We start from the raw sequence: 24,660 nt of genomic DNA, 5'->3' as shown, positions 1-24,660 counted from the left end.
ATGTTACGCAGCACATTTGAACTTTGGCAAGAACCAATGAGGTTCATTCTCACGTTACGCAGGACGTTTGAGCTTCGGCAAGAACCAATGAGGTTCATTCTTTTGTGACGCAGCACGTTTGAACTTCGGCAGGAACCAATGAGGTTCATTCTCATGTTACGCAGGACGTTGGAGCTTCGGCAAGAACCAATGAGGTTCATTCTCGTGTTACGCAGCACATTTGAACTTTGGCAAGAACCAATGAGGTTCATTCTCATGTTACGCAGGACGTTTGAGCTTCGGCAAGAACCAATGAGGTTCATTCTCGTGTTACGCAGCACATTTGAACTTTGGCAAGAACCAATGAGGTTCATTCTCGTGTTACGCAGCACATTTGAACTTTGGCAGGAACCAATGAGGTTCATTCTCACGTTACGCAGGACGTTTGAGCTTCGGCAGGAACCAATGAGGTTCATTCATGTGTTACACAGCACATTTGAACTTCGGCAGGAACCAATGAGGTTCATTCATGTGTTACACAGCACATTTGAACTTCGGCAGGAACCAATGAGGTTCATTCTCGTGTTACGCAGCACGTTTGAACTTCGGCAGGAACCAATGAGGTTCATTCTCGTGTTACGCAGCACATTTGAACTTCGGCAGGAACCAATGAGGTTCATTCTCGTGTTACGCAGCACGTTTGAACTTCGGCAGGAACCAATGAGGTTCATTCTCGTGTTACGCAGCACGTTTGAACTTCGGCAGGAACCAATGAGGTTCATTCTCGTGTTACGCAGCACGTTTGAACTTCGGCAGGAACCAATGAGGTTCAGTCTCGTGTTACGCAGCACATTTGAACTTCGGCAGGAACCAATGAGGTTCAGTCTCGTGTTACACAGCACGTTTGAACTTCGGCAGGAACCAATGAGGTTCATTCATGTGTTACGCAGCACATTTGAACTTCGGCAGGAACCAATGAGGTTCATTCATGTGTTACACAGCACATTTGAACTTCGGCAGGAACCAATGAGGTTCATTCATGTGTTACACAGCACATTTGAACTTCGGCAGGAACCAATGAGGTTCATTCATGTGTTACACAGCACGTTTGAACTTCGGCAGGAACCAATGAGGTTCATTCTCGTGTTACGCAGCACGTTTGAACTTCGGCAGGAACCAATGAGGTTCATTCTCGTGTTACGCAGCACATTTGAACTTCGGCAGGAACCAATGAGGTTCATTCTTGTGTTACACAGCACGTTTGAACTTCGGCAGGAACCAATGAGGTTCATTCTCGTGTTACACAGCACGTTTGAACTTCGGCAGGAACCAATGAGGTTCATTCATGTGTTACGCAGCACATTTGAACTTCGGCAGGAACCAATGAGGTTCATTCATGTGTTACACAGCACGTTTGAACTTCTACAGGAACCAATGAGGTTCATTCATGTGTTACACAGCACATTTGAACTTCGGCAGGAACCAATGAGGTTCATTCTCGTGTTACGCAGCACGTTTGAACTTCTACAGGAACCAATGAGGTTCATTCATGTGTTACACAGCACATTTGAACTTCGGCAGGAACCAATGAGGTTCATTCTCGTGTGACGCAGCACGTTTGAACTTCGGCAGGAACCAATGAGGTTCATTCTCATGTTACGCAGCACATTTGAACTTCGGCAGGAACCAATGAGGTTCATTCTCGTGTTACGCAGCACGTTTGAACTTCGGCAGGAACCAATGAGGTTCATTCTCGTGTTACACAGCACGTTTGCGCTTCGGCAAGAACCAGTGAGGTTCATTCTCGTGTTACGCAGGACGTTTGAGCTTCGGCAAGAACCAATGAGGTTCATTATCATGTTACGCAGCACATTTGAACTTTGGCAAGAACCAATGAGGTTCATTCTCACGTTACGCAGGACGTTTGAGCTTCGGCAAGAACCAATGAGGTTCATTCTCATGTTACGCAGGACGTTGGAGCTTCGGCAAGAACCAATGAGGTTCATTCTCGTGTTACGCAGCACATTTTAACTTTGGCAAGAACCAATGAGGTTCATTCTCGTGTTACGCAGGACGTTTGAGCTTCGGCAAGAACCAATGAGGTTCATTCTCGTGTTACGCAGCACGTTTGAGCTTCCACAAGATCAATGAGGTTCATTCTCGTGTTACGCAGCACATTTGAACTTTGGCAAGAACCAATGAGGTTCATTCTCGTGTTACGCAGCACATTTGAACTTTGGCAGGAACCAATGAGGTTCATTCTCACGTTACGCAGGACGTTTGAGCTTCGGCAGGAACCAATGAGGTTCATTCATGTGTTACACAGCACATTTGAACTTCGGCAGGAACCAATGAGGTTCATTCTCGTGTTACGCAGCACGTTTGAACTTCGGCAGGAACCAATGAGGTTCATTCTCGTGTTACGCAGCACATTTGAACTTCGGCAGGAACCAATGAGGTTCATTCTCGTGTTACGCAGCACGTTTGAACTTCGGCAGGAACCAATGAGGTTCAGTCTCGTGTTACGCAGCACGTTTGAACTTCGGCAGGAACCAATGAGGTTCATTCTCGTGTTACGCAGCACGTTTGCGCTTCGGCAAGGACCAGTGAGGTTCATTCTCGTGTTACGCAGGACGTTTGAGCTTCGGCAAGAACCAATGAGGTTCATTATCATGTTACGCAGCACATTTGAACTTTGGCAAGAACCAATGAGGTTCATTCATGTGTTACGCAGCTCGTTTGAACTTCGGCAGGAACCAATGAGGTTCATTCTCATGTTACGCAGGACGTTTGAGCTTCGGCAAGAACCAATGAGGTTCATTCTCACGTTACGCAGGACGTTTGAGCTTCGGCAAGAACCAATGAGGTTCATTCTTTTGTGACGCAGCACGTTTGAACTTCGGCAGGAACCAATGAGGTTCATTCTCACGTTACGCAGGACGTTTGAGCTTCGGCAAGAACCAATGAGGTTCATTCTCATGTTACGCAGGACGTTTGAGCTTCGGCAAGAACCAATGAGGTTCATTCTCGTGTTACGCAGCACATTTGAACTTTGGCAAGAACCAATGAGGTTCATTCTCATGTTACGCAGGACGTTTGAGCTTCGGCAAGAACCAATGAGGTTCATTCTCGTGTTACGCAGCACATTTGAACTTTGGCAAGAACCAATGAGGTTCATTCTCACGTTATGCAGCACGTTTGAGCTTCGGCAAGAACCAATGAGGTTCATTCTCGTGTTACGCAGCACATTTGAACTTTGGCAAGAACCAATGAGGTTCATTCTCGTGTTACGCAGCACATTTGAACTTCGGCAGGAACCAATGAGGTTCATTCTTGTGTTACGCAGCACGTTTGAGCTTCTGCAAGAACCAATGAGGTTCATTCTCGTGTTACGCAGCACGTTTGAGCTTCTGCAAGAACCAATGAGGTTCATTCTCATGTTACGCAGGACGTTTGAGCTTCGGCAAGAAGCAATGAGGTTCATTCTCACGTTACGCAGGACGTTTGAGCTTCGGCAAGAACCAATGAGGTTCATTCTCATGTTACGCAGGACGTTTGAGCTTCGGCAAGAACCAATGAGGTTCATTCTCGTGTTACGCAGCACGTTTGAGCTTCTGCAAGAACCAATGAGGTTCATTCTCGTGTTACGCAGCACGTTTGAGCTTCTGCAAGAACCAATGAGGTTCATTCTCACGTTACGCAGGACGTTTGAGCTTCGGCAAGAACCAATGAGGTTCATTCTCAAGTTACGCAGGACGTTTGAGCTTCGGCAAGAACCAATGAGGTTCATTCTCACGTTACGCAGGACGTTTGAGCTTCTGCAAGAACCAATGAGGTTCATTCTCGTGTTACGCAGCACGTTTGAGCTTCTGCAAGAACCAATGAGGTTCATTCTTGTGTTACGCAGCACGTTTGAGCTTCTGCAAGAACCAATGAGGTTCATTCTCGTGTTACGCAGCACGTTTGAGCTTCTGCAAGAACCAATGAGGTTCATTCTCACGTTACGCAGGACGTTTGAGCTTCGGCAAGAACCAATGAGGTTCATTCTCATGTTACGCAGGACGTTTGAGCTTCGGCAAGAACCAATGAGGTTCATTCTCACGTTACGCAGGACGTTTGAGCTTCGGCAAGAACCAATGAGGTTCATTCTTTTGTGACGCAGCACGTTTGAACTTCGGCAGGAACCAATGAGGTTCATTCTCACGTTACGCAGGACGTTTGAGCTTCGGCAAGAACCAATGAGGTTCATTCTCATGTTACGCAGCACGTTTGAGCTTCTGCAAGAACCAATGAGTTTCATTCTCACGTTACGCAGGACGTTTGAGCTTCTGCAAGAACCAATGAGGTTCATTCTCACGTTACGCAGCACGTTTGAGCTTCTGCAAGAACCAATGAGGTTCATTCTCGTGTTACGCAGCACGTTTGAGCTTCTGCAAGAACCAATGAGTTTCATTCTCACGTTACGCAGGACGTTTGAGCTTCGGCAAGAACCAATGAGGTTCATTCTCGTGTTACGCAGCACGTTTGAGCTTCTGCAAGAACCAATGAGTTTCATTCTCACGTTACGCAGGACGTTTGAGCTTCGGCAAGAACCAATGAGGTTCATTCTCGTGTTACGCAGCACGTTTGAGCTTCTGCAAGAACCAATGAGGTTCATTCTCGTGTTACGCAGCACGTTTGAGCTTCTGCAAGAACCAATGAGGTTCATTCTCACGTTACGCAGGACGTTTGAGCTTCGGCAAGAACCAATGAGGTTCATTCTCATGTTACGCAGGACGTTTGAGCTTCGGCAAGAACCAATGAGGTTCATTCTCGTGTTACGCAGCACGTTTGAGCTTCTGCAAGAACCAATGAGTTTCATTCTCACGTTACGCAGGACGTTTGAGCTTCGGCAAGAACCAATGAGGTTCATTCTCGTGTTACGCAGCACGTTTGAGCTTCTGCAAGAACCAATGAGGTTCATTCTCGTGTTACGCAGCACGTTTGAGCTTCTGCAAGAACCAATGAGGTTCATTCTCACGTTACGCAGGACGTTTGAGCTTCGGCAAGAACCAATGAGGTTCATTCTCATGTTACGCAGGACGTTTGAGCTTCGGCAAGAACCAATGAGGTTCATTCATGTTACGCAGGACGTTTGAGCTTCGGCAAGAACCAATGAGGTTCATTCTCGTGTTACGCAGCACATTTGAACTTTGGCAAGAACCAATGAGGTTCATTCTCATGTTACGCAGGACGTTTGAGCTTCGGCAGGAACCAATGAGGTTCATTCTCACGTTACGCAGGACGTTTGAGCTTCTGCAAGAACCAATGAGGTTCATTCTCACGTTACGCAGGACGTTTGAGCTTCGGCAGGAACCAATGAGGTTCATTCTCACGTTACGCAGGACGTTTGAGCTTCGGCAAGAACCAATGAGGTTCATTCTCGTGTTACGCAGCACGTTTGAGCTTCTGCAAGAACCAATGAGTTTCATTCTCACGTTACGCAGGACGTTTGAGCTTCGGCAAGAACCAATGAGGTTCATTCTCGTGTTACGCAGCACGTTTGAGCTTCTGCAAGAACCAATGAGGTTCATTCTCGTGTTACGCAGCACGTTTGAGCTTCTGCAAAAACCAATGAGGTTCATTCTCACGTTACGCAGGACGTTTGAGCTTCGGCAAGAACCAATGAGGTTCATTCTCGTGTTACGCAGGACGTTTGAGCTTCGGCAAGAACCAATGAGGTTCATTCATGTTACGCAGGACGTTTGAGCTTCGGCAAGAACCAATGAGGTTCATTCTCGTGTTACGCAGCACATTTGAACTTTGGCAAGAACCAATGAGGTTCATTCTCATGTTACGCAGGACGTTTGAGCTTCGGCAAGAACCAATGAGGTTCATTCTCGTGTTACGCAGCACATTTGAACTTTGGCAAGAACCAATGAGGTTCATTCTCACGTTATGCAGCACGTTTGAGCTTCGGCAAGAACCAATGAGGTTCATTCTCGTGTTACGCAGCACATTTGAACTTTGGCAAGAACCAATGAGGTTCATTCTCGTGTTACGCAGCACATTTGAACTTCGGCAGGAACCAATGAGGTTCATTCTTGTGTTACGCAGCACGTTTGAGCTTCTGCAAGAACCAATGAGGTTCATTCTCGTGTTACGCAGCACGTTTGAGCTTCTGCAAGAACCAATGAGGTTTGTTCTCACGTTACACAGCTCGTTTGAGCTTCTGCAAGAACCAATGAGGTTCGTTCTCACGTTACACAGCTCGTTTGAACTTCGGCAAGAAACAATGAGGTTCATTCTTTTGTGACGCAGCACGTTTGAGCTTCCGCAAGAGGTTAATTCTCACATGTCAAGCAGATTCTGTTGAGCTTCTATTAATGTTCTCTGATCAATATTTAAATGTGAATAAAAGCCTAAATTAAATCTGTTCATCATATAAAGCGATCGATTCTCTTCAGAAAATGTGGACTAAACTGGTCAATTCATATGGATTAGTTTTACGATCTCTTTATGGACTTTTTGAAGCGTTAAAATTGTAGTTGCGTAGATGTCAATGGATTAAGAGAAAGCTCTCAGATGTCATCAAAAAGATCTTTATTTGTGTTCCAGTGATGAACAAATGTCTTACGGGTTTGGAACAACATTAGGGTGAGTAATTAATGACTGAATTTTCAATTTTTGGTGAACTAACCCTTAAAATACACGGAGGATGATGATCAACGTAACTGGGAGCTATATTTAAAACTATATTTTTTGTATAAATATACATGTTGAGTGGCATGGATTTATTTCATGCCATACCTTTATGCCCTTTTTGAATCTTGAAACATTTGGACCCCATTGAATTTCATTATATAGACAAGAACTGTTTAAATATTCTTCAAAACATCTTTTTTATGTTCCACAGAAGAAAGAAAGTCCAACAGGGTTGGAAGGACACGAGGTTGAGTAAATAATGTCCATTTTTAATAATGTCGAGTTTTCATTTTTCAGTGAACTGAAGGTTGTTGAAGGATATTTGCAATAATGTAAATTGACATGGCGTGCCAAGCCCACACTGGCGAATAAAGTACTGTTCATTACCTCAGTGTTGTTTATATCCACCATTCATTTTAATAGCATATCCATCTGATTCTATGTAAATTATGACACATGCATATGACTCAAGCTATCCATGATGATTATCTCTCCTCCTGTTTTCCATACCTTAATATTATTCAGTGAATACACTGTCTTCCCCATTTAGTTAGAGCATAATTGGACAAGTAATTTAGGAGAAATAAGATCTGAATCTAGGTCAGACATTTCCTCGCCCTTTTTTGGCTCAGGGATTTAAAATGCGGCTGCACCGGCACTGACTTTCAGGACAATGGAGTTTGCTTGGAGTGTTAAAAATAAATAAATAAATAAATCAATAAATAAAGATTTTTGTGTTTCTTCTGATGGTTAATATTTGAAAGCAAACATAAAGGACCCGTCTTCTAGTACATTGTTCTGGCACCTGACACAGAGGGACACTGTGCTGAGGATACGTGAGGAGGAGGGAAAAGAGGATGCCCACTTGTGAATTAGGTGAATGCAGAGAGTGAATGTGCCAATTTGTATGTATAAATGTGTGTGAGGGAAAGCAAAGGAGAGGGAAAGAGAAACCCTTGTGGTACACAGAGAGAAATAATTTCAAGCTCAAACAGAGGAAGTTAAACCAGCTGTTGAGGTGACATCTAGGTTAAAGGTTTTACTTCTTTAAATTTTTTGCTATGGTCACACAACAGGACTCACTACGTCCTCTTTTCTTGACTTTTTAACCATCGCTCGTCTGAAAATCAGAACACCAATGCATCTTCTGTCCTTAAAATCAAATGAACAGACTACTTAGGAATGCTGTTTGCTCTATGTTATCAAATTTCTGGTGAATGGGTGTGCTATTTGCAAGCGGTGTTTATGTTTTATGGATCAGTTTCGTTATTAGTATGCATCTCAGTTCTCCTGTGTTGTGGTATGTGCTACGGTCATAAAGCATGATAGGAATGGAGAAAGTCAATGCAGTGCAGCTATGAAACACAGTTGTTACTCAGCATGCCCTTGAGAACATTTGTGATCTATAACATGTAACATATAAGGGCCTCATCCCTCAAAATAATCATTGCTCAAATCTTAAGAATGCTGATTAATATTTCTTGTATTAAAAAGATGTGGTGCTCATGCTCTGAGGGATTGGAGATTAATTATACAAGAGATAAAGCAAATATGTATGCGTCAGAACATCTCAAAAGAATGTCAGGCACAATACTGCACAGCTATTTGCACAATGTGGCATTTTGCACGGCTGGCTGAGTCTTGAACACAGCAGAAATGGAAAGTGCACTGTGGACCCGCTTCACAACATGCGTTGTAATGCGAAATGTGAGCCCAGAGAACGCCTGAGCTCTTTGCATTGAAGGTGCGCGCTGCTGTGCACAACCCCCTTGATGCAGTTGCTAAGCAACCACTTTATCGTCTTGTAGGACCTGTGCCGTGGCAACCTCGTATCTGACTAACTGGCACCGACTCAAAAATACTGCAAAAATAGGGCATTATTCACCTTGGCGGTTGTGGGGAAACTCAGTGGGAAAGCTCTGTACTCCCTAAAGAATTAAAAAGACATGGAAAAGCCCACTGCAACTAAATAAATAAAGTTACTTGGGAATAAAATTTTAAAATTTGAGTTGAAGCAACAAACAAGCTTGTTATGCCAGATCAAGATTTTTCTTTTTTTTGCAACGTAGTATCTGGTAAAACAGCAAACTTTACTCTTTTTTTCCCCCCCCTTTTTGTATCATTATTATTAATAGTTGTAATAGTTAGTAATAATAATTGATATTGTTGTTGTTATTATTTATATTATTATTCATTGATTTGTATATATTTTCTAAATGTATTTTGTTTTCTTTAGCTTTTTTGTAAAACGTAAAATAAAAAAAAAATAAAAAATTATAAAAACGACATGCTTAGAAAAGAGAATAAACAGCTTCAATCCACTAATAACAACAGGTCAACATCCAACCTGGACTAGCTATGGCCATCCTAAAAACAGCTAAAACCATTGTAGACCAGCTAGTGACCATCTTAGATAAGCATTAACCAGCTTGACCCAGCTAGTGGCCGTCTTGGACCTGCTAATAACCAGCTTTGTTCAGCTGTGACCAGCTAATGACCATTCAGGAACAGCTATGACCAGATTGATCCAGCTAGTGACCACATATCATGCAGCAAGTGACCAACTTTAACCAGCCATAACCATCCTAAAAACAGCTAAAACCATTTTGGACCTGCTAGTGAACACCCTAAGCATTGACCAGCTTGGTCCAGCTACTAGTGATAAATCTTACACCTGCTAATAATCATTTTGGACTATGACCAGCATGGTCCATCTAGTGACCAGCTAATGAAGGGCTAGATAGTGACCAGGTTAGACCTGCTAATAACTACGGCCAGTGACCAGTTTATGACCAGCTTGGAACAGCTAATAAACAGCTAGATGGAAAAGCTACCATGTTCCAAAACAAATACCAGTTTCAGCTGGATTTCCCAGAAGGGAATAACATGTTTATTTAGTTCTCATATTTATTATTGTTATTATTATTAATTATTATTATTCATAATTATCATCAAATTAACCTTTAGAGTGTGACAAATCAATGTTTTGAGTGAAAACATCTCAAGGAAAAGCAGAAATGTGTGCAGTTCAATGGAGCTGGGCTAAAGCGCGAGCGCGTCCCTCTAGACGTTATTAGTCTACATGGAGGCGCACTTCCGTCCCGCATAAATCGGTTTAGGGGAGCAGGTGCAGGGAAGGGGACTGAAGCATCACCTCAGATAAAGCAATATATTTGATTGACTGTAGCGTTTCATTTATACATATACGCTGGCTCGGAAGATGGTAGCAAAACAAAGAATCCGTATGGCAAACGAGAAGCACAGCAAAAACATCACTCAGAGAGGGAACGTGGCGAAGACCCTGGTAAGACGGTCGTTTGTCGTCTGTATACACGTAAACGAATGATGCTCGTGTCATTTATGTATGGATTTCGTTTTTAATGTGCATGATTTGGGGTTATCATGACTCATTTCGAAGCCGTTATCAGTTTTATCGATGGTTTTATTCAAACATCACATGAGGCGAGTCCAAGTCTAATTCTTCACCTAGTAATTATCTTCAGTATCGGGGATCATCTGAAATTAGGCTTAATTCGCATGCAGTGTAAACGTGCTATTGCTTTACATAATCACAATCTGCTCAATAAGCTTTATTGAGTCACTACATGATGCAAACCAGCTTTAGTTAACGTTGACGCCTGTGTTGTTGCCATGGCTACAGTTGTACAAACTGATGACAGATGCACATAACTAATCTGACCATTGGTGACCCTCCCTTGTAAAGGTGCAGTTTAACCGGGTCACTACATCTGTCATAGGCATCAATGAAATCATTTTGCCCTGTGTGGCAAGCTGCAGTTGTATTTACTGTGAGAATGTGGCATGGGTTAATGCTTGATGAAGATTCAGATGATGAAGTATGTTAATGAGTATTTCGGCCATCATGACAATAAATATGATAGTGATTATTAACATCCAAATGTCTTATGTGGATCCGTTTACGAGCGACTGTGTTTACAAGGATACTCGCAGAGACGGGCACTTTGACATAATTTTTCGTACGTCATGCACAAAAAGACAAGAGTTGAATTCTGTGTTCCTATATAGGGTATATAGATAGGGGTTTACCAGTGAAACTGAAACACTGGCCAATATAGTGTTGGAGGTTTCACAACTATATACAATCTTCACTGATCTTACATTCCATCAGTAAGAGCTGAGTGTGAAGATTGAATGAACAGAGCAATAGCACAGCTGAACATAAAATATTGCAATCCACACAACATAATGGGAGACATATCAGAGTTCAAAAGAGGATAAATGTGTTGATGCTCGTCTCGCTGGCTCATCTGTGACCAGGACAGCAACTCTTTGTGGTTTATCGAGAGCTGTGGGATCCAGGGTAATGTCGGCATACCAACATACAGGACCAACCACATCCAACAGGAGTAACTGTCAACTCAAGAGGAAGCTGTCTGAAAGAGATGTCCAGGTACTAACCCGTATCCAAAAAAAAACACATAAGTCCACAGCTGTCCACAGATGTGCACCTCGACTCTCATGTTTCCGCCAAAACTGTTCATCTGGAGCTCCACAGAGTCAGTATTCAAGGTCGGGCTGCTATAACCAAACCTTTGGTCACTCGTTCCAATGCCAAATGTCGGTTTCAGTGCTGCCAACAGTGCAGATCTTCTGTGGAGAGAAACATGTATTGTTCTCTGATGAGTCCACCTTCACTGTCTTTCCCACATCCGTGCGTTACGGTGTGGAGAAGATCCAGAGATGCTCAACACCTGGACTGTTGCTGTCCAGAGTGAAGCACAGGGTGGATCAGTGATGGTTTGGGCTGCAATATCATGGCATTCCCTTCTGTGCTTGATGGACTCTGCCAAGGAATATCGAACCATTGTGGAGGATAATGTGCACCTAATGTTTCAAACATTGTACGGGGTTGCCACGTATCAGCATGATAAAGCACCAATGCATGTGACAGAATGCTTTGATGAACATGAAAGTGAAGTTGAACATCTCCCATGGCCTGCACAGTCACCAGATCTAAATATTTTTGAGCCGCTTTGGGATATTTTGGAGGAGCGAGTCTGGAAACGTTTTCCTCCACTAGCATCACATATGGGCCTGGCCACTGTTCTGGAAGAGGAATGGCTCAGAATCCCTCTGGCCACTGTGAAGGACTTGAATCTGTCATTCTCAAGACGAATTGATGCTGTATTGGCCCCAAAAGGAGACCCTACATCATGCTAATACATTATTGTGGCCTAAAACCAGGTGTTTCAGTTTCATTGTCCAGCCCCTGTATATAAAGATAAATGGCTGAAATGGCTGTATTAGATAAAATGGCTTTTTGGTATATCTTGATGCACAAAGATAATTTTGTGTATGGACAAATCAACAAGTCTTCAGGTGTTTTTCTTTTTGTTACTGTGACATTATGCAGACATTTGTGTCATGTGTAAACAGATACCACAGCTTTGTTTTGTTTATGAAATATCTATTTTTTATTTATGAAACATTTCAACTTTCACTGTTTCAGCGACCGCAGGAGGAGAAATATCCGGTGGGGCCATGGCTTCTGGCACTCTTTGTATTTGTTGTCTGTGGATCAGGTGATATTAAAGTTTTTTAGATTATATGTGCTGATTGCTATTCCTGTTTGTGTAATAATAAACTGATTCCGTAATTTTCCTTTCTTGTTTTCAGCAATTTTTCAGATAATTCAAAGTATCCGAATGGGAATGTGAGTCCCAGTGTCGTTCACACACCCTGCCGTACACCTGAATGAGATTCTTCGTGTGATTGGACACAATCTGAAGGAAGACTGGAAGGTTGAAGTCTTGTATGCTGAGCTGGATCTAGTGTACAAAACTACATGACATTGTCACACATGTTTACAGTGTCCCTGGATGAAGGGAACACGTGCTTTTCTACAGAACCATTTTTGTTGTTGACATCTTATTATTTTTATCATATTTATTTGTGATTGATGATTGCCATGATCTATTTCTCTATTTAACTGTGTTTGCGTGAGCCTTTTTCAAATAAACGTCAAACACATTTGGATAATGCCTCATTAACATTTCGCTTTAAGCAGTTCAAAGTCATTTAAATGTTATATCTTTTTTTTTTATGTAAACATTCATGAATGTTACGTGACAGTAGATTATGATTTGTCATGTAAAATTAGCAGACAGCACACTACGGCGCAGGCAACCCCACTGGATCAGGTCTTTATGAAAGGGATAGTTCGCCCAAAAATGAAGAGTCTGTCTCACTCAAAAATCATTTACTCACTCTCATATTGTTCCAAACCTGTATGAGTTTCTTTCTTTCTGTTGAACACAAAAGATGATATTTTGAAGAATGTTGGTTGTCAGAGTTGATGGCACCCATTTATCTCCACAGTAGGAAAACAAAAAATACAATGGAAGTCAATGGCTACCGTCAACTTTCTGGTTACAAACATTCTTCAAAATATCTTCCTTTGTGTTCAACTGAAGAAAGAAACTCATAAAGGTTTAGAACAACTGGAGGGAGAGTAAATGATAAAATGTTCATTTTTGGATGAACTGTCCCTTGAAGTTTGTGTCACCTCGACTCTTGATCCTTATTTTTCTGAGCTTTACCATCTAGTCCCTAAGAAAACATGGATCAACTGAAGAGGAATTATTTTCAATTCAATCATTTCAATTTTTCAAGCATCATAAAGAGGGACTTATTTAGATAAGATACTTGTTAAATTCCTATCTGTTATATAGCCATCATGGTACAGTTAAAAGATTACATTATGCACTAGGCTACTATGAAGGCCAACAAAATAATGCCATTTGAAATGTACTATGAAATGAAAATGAACATTTTCTAAACGCATGTTATTAATCTTAAATATAACTCGATCTTCCTGTGAAAACGACATTAGATTTACACTTTCCTTTTACAATAATGTTACAGTTATCAAAAATGATCAGTCTATACTTCTGTTTCATCACGTCTTCAAGAAACAATTATTTTAACTCGACTACAGCTGTTTGGCCAACTAACATTTGAACTGAAAAAACAAAACAAAAACCTGCAATGATATAAACACTCACCACATCCCTGTGCTATGATAAACCCTGGCAAGCATGTCTAGTTTATTCAGTAGTCTGGTTAAATGAATGCACCTGGCATGCCACACAAGCGAAAGCATCTCAAGGATTTTTCTCACAAACATGACTTTATTGAGAGTTGTTAAGTGCAACTGGCAAGTGCAATTACAGTATTTTACAACTTATCTCCTGGTTTGAGAACATGCACAGAACATAAGCATACAAGTTGTGTACACAATGCAAATCCATGTCAGCTATATGATAGTCAAGAGTAACTGTAAGTTAATAGATTGATCCAGAATACTTCACTGTCCAAACTGAAAACAGAAATCACATGGTTGTAATACTTCAAATCATCTCAAGTGAACAAAGTAGTGTACAGCGGGTGTTAGATGTAGTAGTTTTTTTTTGTCCGTTTGTCAGATAAATATCGTAAGACTGATCCTGCTTAACAGCATAAAAAAAAAGGGATGTCGTCTCCTCCAACTACCTCGCTACCCTTTAAATATGTACAACCTATATAGTGTCTCTTTAACCGCTTCACATGATATCGCTATTTTACAAAATACTTACACTAATCATACAATAATATACAGCCCGTCCACCTCGAATATTCAGCTTGCGTCTCATCCGTCATTCTCACTGCGCAGAGAACGAATGCAGATTTTAAGCATCATGCCTCCTCGTCTTCTTCATTCAAAAGAGTATCATGATTACCCCCAATGCAACTATGAACGTCATCGATGCGTCTGCCTTCCCCATGCCAGCTGGGGCACAGATTGGCAGATCTTCAAAGTTTCATCACATTCGTCACCAGAAAAGTGCTTGCTTTACTAGAAGCTCGCAGTCTAAAAAGACCGCCGTCAGCATTTACACTACAAAAGGAAAGGGAGACATGACTGAAAACCAACATGACTTTAGACACAGGCACAGTGATTCTTTATATCGTGTCCACTCCGATTGTTTTTCTTCCAACTGACAATCACATTCTGTGGATTTTGTCAACGTCCCAACCTCAGCCAACTGGATTGTCACCGGTGTATAAATCGCCTCAGTACGACATTTGTCAAGTTTTGAAAGGTGTGCAAATTTCATCAGTCTAACATGTGAGCGAGGCATGTTTGTTCATAAGCTTCAGTCCGTTTCCTTTACGGTTCGAACCACTCAGTCGCCCTCAATGGGAACTTTCATCCTGTGCTATGCCGAAGGTCCCGAGTTTTGTGCTGCCAGTTGGGCCGACGGGGCGGGCGGCTGCTGCGCTCCTTGCGTGGAGGAGGACGACGGGGGCGAGCCGGTCTGAACTTGCGCCTGGAACTGTGCGAGCTGCTCCGGGCTGGCCAGGTTCTTCAGCAGGTTGTTTTCTTGTTCCAGTTGAGAATTTCTCTCAATCAGTTCTTTAATCTGTTCTTTCAACACCTCCACCTCCTCACGGACAGCATACATCAAGTGACTCTTCACAAGATCCTGAAAGTGGACAGCAAAGCGTTATTTTCATATCTTTCTTTTTGTTTATTCAAACCAAAACATTTGTGTTCATTTACACACACGTTCAAAAACATCTTCATTTTATTACACGTATCACATTGTTATGTGGAAACTCTGAGGTGCCGTGTTCACGGTTATGAAGGTTTGGAATAAAGTCTTGAAAATCATTTACTCACACTTAAGTTGCTTCAAACCTGTCACGTTATGAGTTTTCTTTCTTCGGTTGAACACAAAAGAAGATATTTTAAAGAATGATGGTAACCAGTCAGTTGATGGTAGCCATCGACTTCTGTCTGATTAGCATCATTCATCAAAATATCTTTCACGTTCAACCAAAGAAAGAAACTCATGCAGGTTTGGAGCAATATGAGGGCGAGTAAATGACAGAAATTTCATTTTCGGGTGAACTATCCCTTTAACCTGCTACTGCTCGAAACCCACAGTCCCTCCCTCCCTTTATGCCGCTGCTCTGCGTCACCAAACCGACAAAATGGCCGTCCCACACCGCGTCAGGCCAATCAGAAGCCGAGATATTTTTAACTAGGAGTAAAAGCTAAGGGGTTTGCCTAGCAACAGTAACAAGGCGCACAGATCGCGTGAGCACGCAGGCAAAACCCCAGGCAAGTCAGCAAACAAACACTTCACTCGTTTTCTTACCAGCTTTTCAGTTCAAACTAAACCTGGACTAGTCAAGAGCGAAAGCTTACCATGTTCAAAACATTGAAACGTTCAGAATCGACGCCGTCGCAATGACAGAACTGCTATAATTTGATGATGATTACATAATTCATTCCCCCGGCACTGATGCAACTCGATAGACTGCTTACATCATGTAAACAATATATCTGTTTAAATATGCACTATTCATGATGAGAAAAGCAAGATGACTTACCATCGCTTGTTCAATTTTGTTGTCTATGGCCACAACACTGGCACCCGATGAGCTGTGGGGGGAAAAGAGAGAGAATCGTCACTTCACTGCTTAATTACACGAGAAACTATGGCAACAGCAAAACAACATCACCCTAAACACACAAAATGACGAAAATCATCGCTTCAAGGTTATGTAATATTACACACACTAACGTTACAGTGTTTTCTGTGGAAACCTCTAGAACACGTCAAGCCCTGCTGTAATCTGTCGCTTATTCAGAAAGATACACTTAGAAACTCAGCACCATCTTTCAGGCACTGTGAGTGAAACAGCAGGCAAGCAGCTTAGCGTTACAGCTGAGGGTTTAACCCGACCGAAGCCATCAAAACGCTCAGCTGTGATATAAAATGAGACGAATTCTCCAAAACAGCACCGCGTATATTTTCATTTCCACCGCTCTAATTTTGCACAATACATGCCACAAGCTTTAGCCTTTATCACGAGCATATTAAGTCTGACATTTTACCTATTGTCGAGCTTGACGGACGAAGTCTCTGTCCCCAACAACGACGAGAGAAAGGATATTGAGAAATTTCTAAGCTGACAAACACCAAGATCCATCGCCACGGAATAGCATGGAGAATTCATGCTATTGCGTCCATATGAAACCGGGCAGGGAAGCGAGCGCGTGTCCTTCCTACAGCCTTTCCAGCATTACATCCTTTGTGTGCGTTTGCAGGGATATTATGCCGTGACTCCCCGGCAGAAAAGCTCGCTTTATCAAGAGACCGTACATCCAGTGCCGCAGCACAAAGAAACTCCAAGGTCAGCTCATCTCTGCGCTGGTGAATATCTGCAGCCTGGGCTATTTGCATAATATATTTTACACCAGCACAGCTGAGCACGCCATTGGCGGAGAGCGGGCGGGATTTGACTAATCTATGCAGCGACGTCCCCGTTTGGCGCTCTTCCGACTCGCTCTGGATAATTTATTCAAACGCGACTTGCCTTATTCGACAATCCGGTTGGAGCGAGTTGATGTTATTTCCACCAGAAGTCTCAAGGCACCAACAGCTCTTATCAGCCCATTTCTATTACTCAGCATCTATTTTACCACAGGAAGCAGGCAGAAATAATACGTTTCTCCATGTTATGTCTCTTGCACGGCCCTTCTCTGGGGGAGAAGTTTTTTTTTATTTATTTTTTTTTTTTTTTTTTTTTTTTTTATACAGATTTCTGAAAAATATTTTCCAGTTTGTTTAGTTGAATTGAATACACGGGCAAAACAATATTTGAAGGGCAATTGCCTCTGCTTTGAGCACCGCGTTTGTATGCCGCCACTTATCGGCAAGCAGCGGAACTGCACTGGAGTGAATCCCTAAAGCAGGGGTTTCTGGAGCCCCATCAGGACCTTCAACCGTCCCAGGGACTCCCAATAAGACAATGAAACTTTTTAAAGATAAAACGTCATATTTTTTTTAAACAAAGTCTGTATAAAGATGATTCTCAACTATGTTATGAAAGATATAACGGAATGAATTAATATACCATTTTACTTGTTATGCAATATGTGGGTAAAATGGCCATAAATGGGAAGTCCCCTTCAATACAATGCATCTAATTTGCATATTAATGTTCTTATGTCAACATATTATAAAAATGTTGCCAATTATTACATCTAATATTTCATAGGAATATTGATATATAATTTATTTTCCTATTGACTTCTTGTGATTCACTTGTTATGTCCCAAAATGTCTGATAAACATGCTTCAAGTCCTGGTGTGTCCACCACTACAGTGGACATGTATAAAATCAATGCCCTGTTCCAAGGTCTTAATGCAGAAAGCATCCACAACATGTTTAGATAAAACTCGGTCCCCTATGCTTTAAACGCAGCTAACTAATCTCATGTGAGCGTTAATGAACGTGTTTAACTACACATCAGCGTGCTTCATATTATCTGCGCCTGCACATGTGCTTGGTTTGCAAGGCTCAGGGTGATGCCAATTCAGTTACAGAGACAGAAGACAGATGAGCAAACTAAACCCAAACGCACTAATTCAACAGGACAGTTATACATCTCACACTATGGTGATGAAACTATGGTATACCTCAAACTTAAATTTGTTTTGTTTTTTTTACCTTTTTAAATGCTAACAAGCATGATGTTCCAACTGTGTTCCACTTAGCTACATATACAGCTTTCAAAGCATGAAATGAAAATTATATTTTCTAAATGCACATTATTAATCTTATTGTGAACAATTCATGCATGTTTTGACCTGTAATTCTTAATCAAAATGTCATTAGTCAATCTTTCAGTGAAATGACTTCTCTCCAGTGACGTTATGCTGGACTTCTCCAATCATTTAGTCCGCTTAAACGCGCCTCTTTCTTACTATCGAATGCAAGCCCGCCTTCGGTTGTAAACTGAATGGAGGCAGAGCTGATGGACAGAACCCGGTCCCGCCCTACATTTTTGTGTTTTCCGATAATCCATTTCACTTGGATGTATGCCACAATATAGAGGAATATATCTGTCGCTACTTCAGTTATATCATGACTAAGTTTAAAAATCTCCAACAATAACCACATACTACATTTTTTTTTGATTATATATATCTGCCCGAGATGTATATTCATATAAAAAATATAAATAAATGGACATGAAACATTGAGTTGATATCATAATGTAAGCAAAGAATGATAAGAGAAATGAAACTAGATATGTAGGAAATCGTTAGGGACAACAGTCAATTATATATAGTTATAACAGACTATTACTATAACACTATGACTACTATGACTACAACAGTCATGACACAAAAATATCTGACAACAAAGATGTGTAATAATAATATTAATAATATGCCTTAGTTTGCATATAAGATGTGGATATTTCACAATCCACAGTTACATCAGCTTTGCAGTTTCAACACGCTGTCATCTTGAGTCATGATTGTGGTTAGGTTGGTTAATTTCTGTTGTAAAGGTGTGTACTTATCATCCACATGGATAAACTATAATAAAGGTGGCGTAACACCCAACCGGTAAGCTCAGAGGAATGCTTCATTGTGCTCACAGGATCATTTCCCGCCAAATGACAACAGATATCCTCAGTTCCTCTGAAACATTGCATAAGTCCTGTCCACTAATGGTAAACCTTTGAAAACATCAGTGGGATTTAACACTGCTGTAATGTTTAAACCAAGTGTGTACGCTTGCATCCAGTAAAAATAGATCACTTATCCTAATGAAGTGCACACCAAATGAAGCCCCACACTAAGCTGCTCAGGACGCTGTTAGCTGTTCCAGGCTCTTTGACTGGAAGTGGATTTAAGCAATTATGAAGTCCAAATATACCTCTGCTGTCCATGACCTGACCTCACACTACCACCATTCAGAGCGCTCAACTGAACGACATCTACTCATTTATTGACATCTTTGTGTGGCGATCACAGTTCGCCATCTCACAATTAAAAAACAGGCCATGGCACACACTATTACTCCAGCTAAGTACTATGACACAATTTATATGAACACCTGATTGGATCAGTAGAAGATTCTCTGGACAGTGTGTACTCAACATAGTGAACAAGAAGAACATGTTTGTCATTGATAAAGAAGCTTCTGTCTAGAAATCTGGCTCAAAAGGTCAACAGAACAAATCATCCATCTACCCTTTCCACTTAAAGTTTGATTGTAGCTCGAACGGAAGATCTTTGCTCTAGAAACGCCCAAGTCATGGGTTCAATACCCAGGGAATGCATTAACAAAAAACAAATGTTAAATGCAATGCAAGTTTCTTTGGATAAAAGCCTCTGCCATATGTGTAAATGTAAATGAATTTCAACAGAGATCAAATGACACCTGACAGGAATTAACAAAACAATGGAGACGTTTGACATGCATTGCTATCTAAAAGCATTTCAATGCACGCAAATATTATTTTGCACTAAAACAGTCCTTCTGTGAACCAAAATATACTTTGATTCTCTCGATTTCTCTTCTTTGCGCATAAATCAACTGACTGAACATGATTTCCTCATTAAAATGACCAAATTAATCTGACACACATATGATGCTCCAGAGGAACAAAGACCTCCTGAGACTCTCCAACAAATAGATGCCACACTTTTCATTCATGATGGCAAATGCATTTGCATCTTGGTTTAAAATATCTTCCAAGGAAGAATCAGAAAGCATATGAATAGAAAATGCTGTGTAAACTGCCTCGTCTCACATCTAATATATATATGGTAGTGTAAAACACACTTTACCTTTTCAAATGCTGCTCTAATTCCCAGAACAAAAGCTTCATGGCCATTTCGTCTCGGCCGTGAACTGGGAGGGCCGTTTCTCTCATTGATGTCGATCAGCGGCCCTCCAAACACAGAACTTGCTCCTCTATTCCTCACACGACTCAAAAACACACACGTGCACATCCACAAAGAGGCATGGCCACTGTTTCACTCCCTTTATCTTCTCCAGCAGTCGTAAAAGCTGAACCATCACCACCACAAGACCTGGTATTAGCTCTGTGGTCCAGTCTCCGTTTGCCTTCACTATACTGCCTTTGTGCATATAGAGAGATTCGTGAACGATTGAGTGAAAACAAGAGTAGGGCAAGCTGTGATGTCACGTCACTGACATGGTCACGTGACTGTTACATAAACCAGCAACAGAGATTAAAATATTCCCAATGATGGCTTCTCGCACGCACCCGTGCTCTCGGGGAGGCTGCCTTCCCCGCAACCCTCAACGGCTATCCAAACCTATCCTGTCCCAATGTTTTTCTTCTCCTCTTTATTTTCCCGGCACAGAAGCGTGCATTTCTCCCCTGTGGAGAGAAGAGACGGGCCCCTGCACTTGAGCCGGGACTTATCTTGTCACTTCTCATCAGTCTCGTAGCCCGATGCAGGCTTACAGCGTGTGCGGCTGGTGAAACATGCACACACGTCTCTTGGCTTATGCGGCTTGCAGTAAAAACAACATGGATCCCAACATTGGGAGGGATTTTACCTGTTCAAATAACACTCAGTGACAGCTTTGAATGGCATTGTGAGGCTTCTGTACTTGCGTGTCTTTCTGTGGGCTACAGAGAGCTGATCAGAATGAACACAGCTGCAGAACTTCAACTTGACTGACTGAAGCTCAGTGGCTTACAATCAAGCCTTCATAATACTTCAGAATCTTAACCCAAAAGGAACTGATCTTCTGTCTGGTATTATAGTTTTAAATCACTGCGTTGCACTGTGAATAAAATACTAAAACAGCCCTGTGGCTATCATTACATAAGCGGATCATCGGATCAATAATCTGAGATATTAACGATCATTGTACTCTTTAATTTTCAAATCATGTTATTTAACAACTGATGTTTTATTTTAATTTCATATATACAGCACTTATGTGCCAAAGAACAAAAGGAATTTTAAGTGAATATAAAAAGACTACGAAATGCACGCTTGTCTCGGTGTCTGATGCAGTAGTGCACTATGAGAGCACTCTAGATGACCTCAAAATAGGCGTGTTTTAAATAGTTCATTTTAAGTCCACAGCGCAGCTTGCATTATGATAATGCATTATGATAATGCCTTATAATGCACATGATTCCATACAGGCTTCATCGTTTTTGCATAATTCCAACATTTTTATCCATTAACAGTTACCATCTCTAGTAGGGATGTCAATTTTCACAAATTCCCATGATCGATCGTCGTTTCAATTAACGGTCAATTAATCGATTAATCGTTAGCCTAGTGCAATTTGCGTCCACTGCAGTGGCATATAGCCAACAGCATGACAGGGTCTGCAAATGCAGCTCAAAACGCTATGTTCCTCACCAAATGAATGAGGTGGGTTTTTAATATAAATAAAGGGATAGTAGGATTGTAAAATGTTTCGATGTGATTGATCATTTAATTAAATGACTTATTTAATAATCAAATATAACGACTAATACAACGCAAATGACCAATACTGACGCAAATGCACAAGTGAACTTGAACTAAGTTACGTGCGTGCCATTCAGAATGATGTGTTGTGGACGCGCTCTTCCAGGAGCAACGCGATGAAACACGGCAACTAAACCCAAATAATTCACAATGTTTTATTACAATATTGTTCTCTTTATAATGTTATATAATATGACAATCTCAATCATAGTCATTAGTCGTGCAGACCCGTTTGAGCTGTGCGCGCTGAAGATGATCACGCTTTACTACAGTGTTAATTCTTAACCAAATGCATCCTATATGAGATAAATCATCAGATACGTTAGGCCAACACAAAATAAACACAATATTACAACTTACATTTGCACAAAACAAAAGGCTGCGAATGCACACGCAAACTTATAGTCATGATGGTGAAAAATGGTCCCAAACATAACTCTGGTGCGTTCGCTTTACATGTTTTGCGGTTGAGCCGCACGCACGCCCATGAACCTTCATTCATATATATATATATATATATGAACTATGAACAGCAACAAGCATTTAAAATTAAATTAAATTGTCCTAACCCCAACATGTTTACAAAGCCTTAAAGGGATAGTTCACCCAAAAATGAAAATTCTGTCAGTAGGCTAATTACTCACCCTCATGTTGTTCCAACGCCGTAAGACATTCGTTCATCTTCGGAACACAAATTAAGATATTTTTGATTAAATCTGAGAGTTGTCTAAGCGTAGCGTGTCTGTGTTGCACGTCACCACGTAGGCTCACTATTGGCCGACGCTGGTCATGTGTGATACGTGGTGACGTACAACACAGACGCGCTACGCTTAAACACTACGTGAAAAGACCCGAGGCCCAGAGAGAAGGAAATGAAAAGTGGAATAAAGTCGTTATTTTTGTTTGTTTTTGCGCACAAAAAGTATTCTCGTCGCTTTATAAACTTAAGATCGAGCCACTGGAGTCACTTGGACTATATTAACGATGTCTTTAATACATTTTCTGGGCCAGCAAGTTTCAGTCCCTTAGGAGTCCCTTTCAGTCCCTTAGCCTATGGAGGAGTGAGACAACTCTCAGATTTAATCAAAAATATCTTAATTTGTGTTCCGAAGATGAACGAAAGTCTTACGGGGTTGGAACAACATGAGGGTGAGTAATTACTGACAGAATTTTCATTTTTGGGTGAACTAACCCTTTAAAGGAAATCATACATCTTGTGCTTTCAAATTCAATCTAAATAAACAACTTTATGTGTGAAAGATGTATGGCAATTAAGCTTGCACTGCAAGTGACATGAGTGACCATTTATCGCTTCGTAATCATGGCAGTCCAAGCCTGAGAACTGGGCAGCCTCAATATTTACATGTAAAATAGACTACCATGATTTGAATAAGAGCCTGGAGAGCTTCGCAGAGAGAGGAGCTGAAACGGACACAGCTGTGCAGAGGAGGAGCGCTGCTTACAGAAGCCCTGCAGTCGGCAGCTCCCCGATACTCGCGAGCCTTCAGCGCCACAGATTTTATAGAAAGGTAACACGTTTCAAACAGTGTATTTAGACAGGCAGGACTGTCCCTAGGCAACCGGCCACCCTCAGTGTCTGAGAGTCAGAGTGCAGATGCCATTCTCCACAGCCTTCAACCTGACCCTAGTTTATGCTTTTTGCCCGATTCACAATAGTACGGCGCAACGCCATCTGAAACGGTCCACCAACATAACACATATTAGAAATCTGAATGTGTACCCTGCATACTACTATACAAGTTGGAAATCATTATTGAGAGGAACATCTCGTGAACATGGTATAGCTGGAAGATTGGTGAGATCACATTGTGGGATTTCGACATGAACAAACGAAGGCCACTCTGCGTGAGAGAGAGAAAGTGCCATTTTGCCATTTGGGCTGACAGCAGCAGGTTGCACAACAGAGCTTCATCCTGTATTCTCCAGCTCTGACAGTGCAGCACACACAGAATAGACTGGACAACCTCAGCAAGTTTCACTCCATGAGCAAGAAAAGAAGCATGTGAGAACAGCTTCAGTGCACATTTACTGCCCAGAATGACTTAATACGGTGATGTTTTTCCAAGAGGAGACAGATGTGCACTTCGTACATTTAAACATTTCACAATTTACTCTTAATGAAATGTCTTTTTAGATTCAAGGCATGTAAAAAGTGCCTTTTAAAGGGGAAAATCATTTGCTTCTGCTGGTTGTATCTTGGAGCAACCCACAGGTTCGTGAGGAAAGTGGCTTTATTTTCCGTAGAGTAGCATATTCCTCCAGTATTTAGGGAAGTGTGAATGGTCACCGACTTCCTCACACATATGTGGTTATGTAACAGTTCTAGTAGTGTGCAGACAGAATAAACAGGTATAAGTAATGTGGAGTGAAACCTGGAATTAACAGGATTAGCCCAAAAGCAAAACAGCCACGGAAAAGACCTGGGACGAGTCATTGAAGTAGTTTCCACTACAAAAAGCATGAAGGCCTGCGGCTAGAATAGAAGCCTTCTTGCCTTGCCGCTGTTATACGCACCAAATCTGCACCGGTCCGCCCTCTCCCTTTGTCTGGAAGCACTGTAGCCTTTATATAAAGTGACAGACGAGGCACTGTAGAGATGCAAGACTCTGGGAAA

At 41.6% G+C, this 24,660-nt stretch overlaps 3 protein-coding genes across 5 annotated transcripts in view; 1 reads left to right on the top strand and 2 right to left on the bottom strand.

Moving 5' to 3' along the window:
* Nucleotides 1-24,660, bottom strand: part of enox1 (ecto-NOX disulfide-thiol exchanger 1) — a 456,290-nt gene that overhangs the window by 172,170 nt on the left and 259,460 nt on the right. The window lies entirely within an intron of this gene.
* On the top strand, nt 9,697-14,376 carry serp2 (stress-associated endoplasmic reticulum protein family member 2). Its single transcript, XM_079880928.1, has 3 exons — nt 9,697-9,967; nt 12,155-12,227; nt 12,322-14,376. Exons 1-3 carry the CDS (start codon nt 9,884-9,886, stop codon nt 12,360-12,362), a joined length of 198 nt encoding a protein of 65 aa, XP_079737054.1. The 5' UTR covers nt 9,697-9,883; the 3' UTR covers nt 12,363-14,376.
* tsc22d1 (TSC22 domain family, member 1) overlaps nt 14,263-24,660 on the bottom strand; it is a 50,722-nt gene continuing 40,324 nt past the window's right edge. The window contains exons 1-3 of one of the 3 annotated variants that reach the window (XM_079880871.1): nt 20,349-20,950; nt 16,084-16,135; nt 14,263-15,170 (exon numbers count right to left, since the gene is read on the bottom strand). In XM_079880871.1, coding sequence (XP_079736997.1) covers nt 14,904-15,170; nt 16,084-16,135; nt 20,349-20,434 — 405 coding nt within the window. In that variant the 5' untranslated portion in view covers nt 20,435-20,950 and the 3' untranslated portion in view covers nt 14,263-14,903. Of the gene's footprint in view, nt 15,171-16,083; nt 16,136-16,591; nt 17,043-20,348; nt 20,951-24,660 lie in introns of those variants that run through there. The other 2 variants (XM_079880870.1, XM_079880869.1) reach the window with 2 other exon arrangements.

Source organism: Squalius cephalus (genome assembly GCF_949319135.1).
Source record: "Squalius cephalus genome assembly, chromosome: 9".
In the NCBI taxonomy this organism is placed as follows: Eukaryota; Metazoa; Chordata; class Actinopteri; order Cypriniformes; family Leuciscidae; genus Squalius; species Squalius cephalus.
Note: the sequence above shows the minus strand (reverse complement) of the source record. Positions and strands in the feature narration are given on the sequence as shown.

Bases quoted from the DNA above. Each gene is read 5' to 3' on its own strand.
- serp2 (XM_079880928.1), top strand. From the start codon at position 9,884: ATGGTAGCAAAACAAAGAATCCGTATGGCAAACGAGAAGCACAGCAAA. The intron at 9,968-12,154 runs GTAAGACGGTCG...TCACTGTTTCAG, and splicing joins GGAACGTGGCGAAGACCCTG to CGACCGCAGGAGGAGAAATA. The intron at 12,228-12,321 runs GTGATATTAAAG...TCTTGTTTTCAG, and splicing joins ATTTGTTGTCTGTGGATCAG to CAATTTTTCAGATAATTCAA.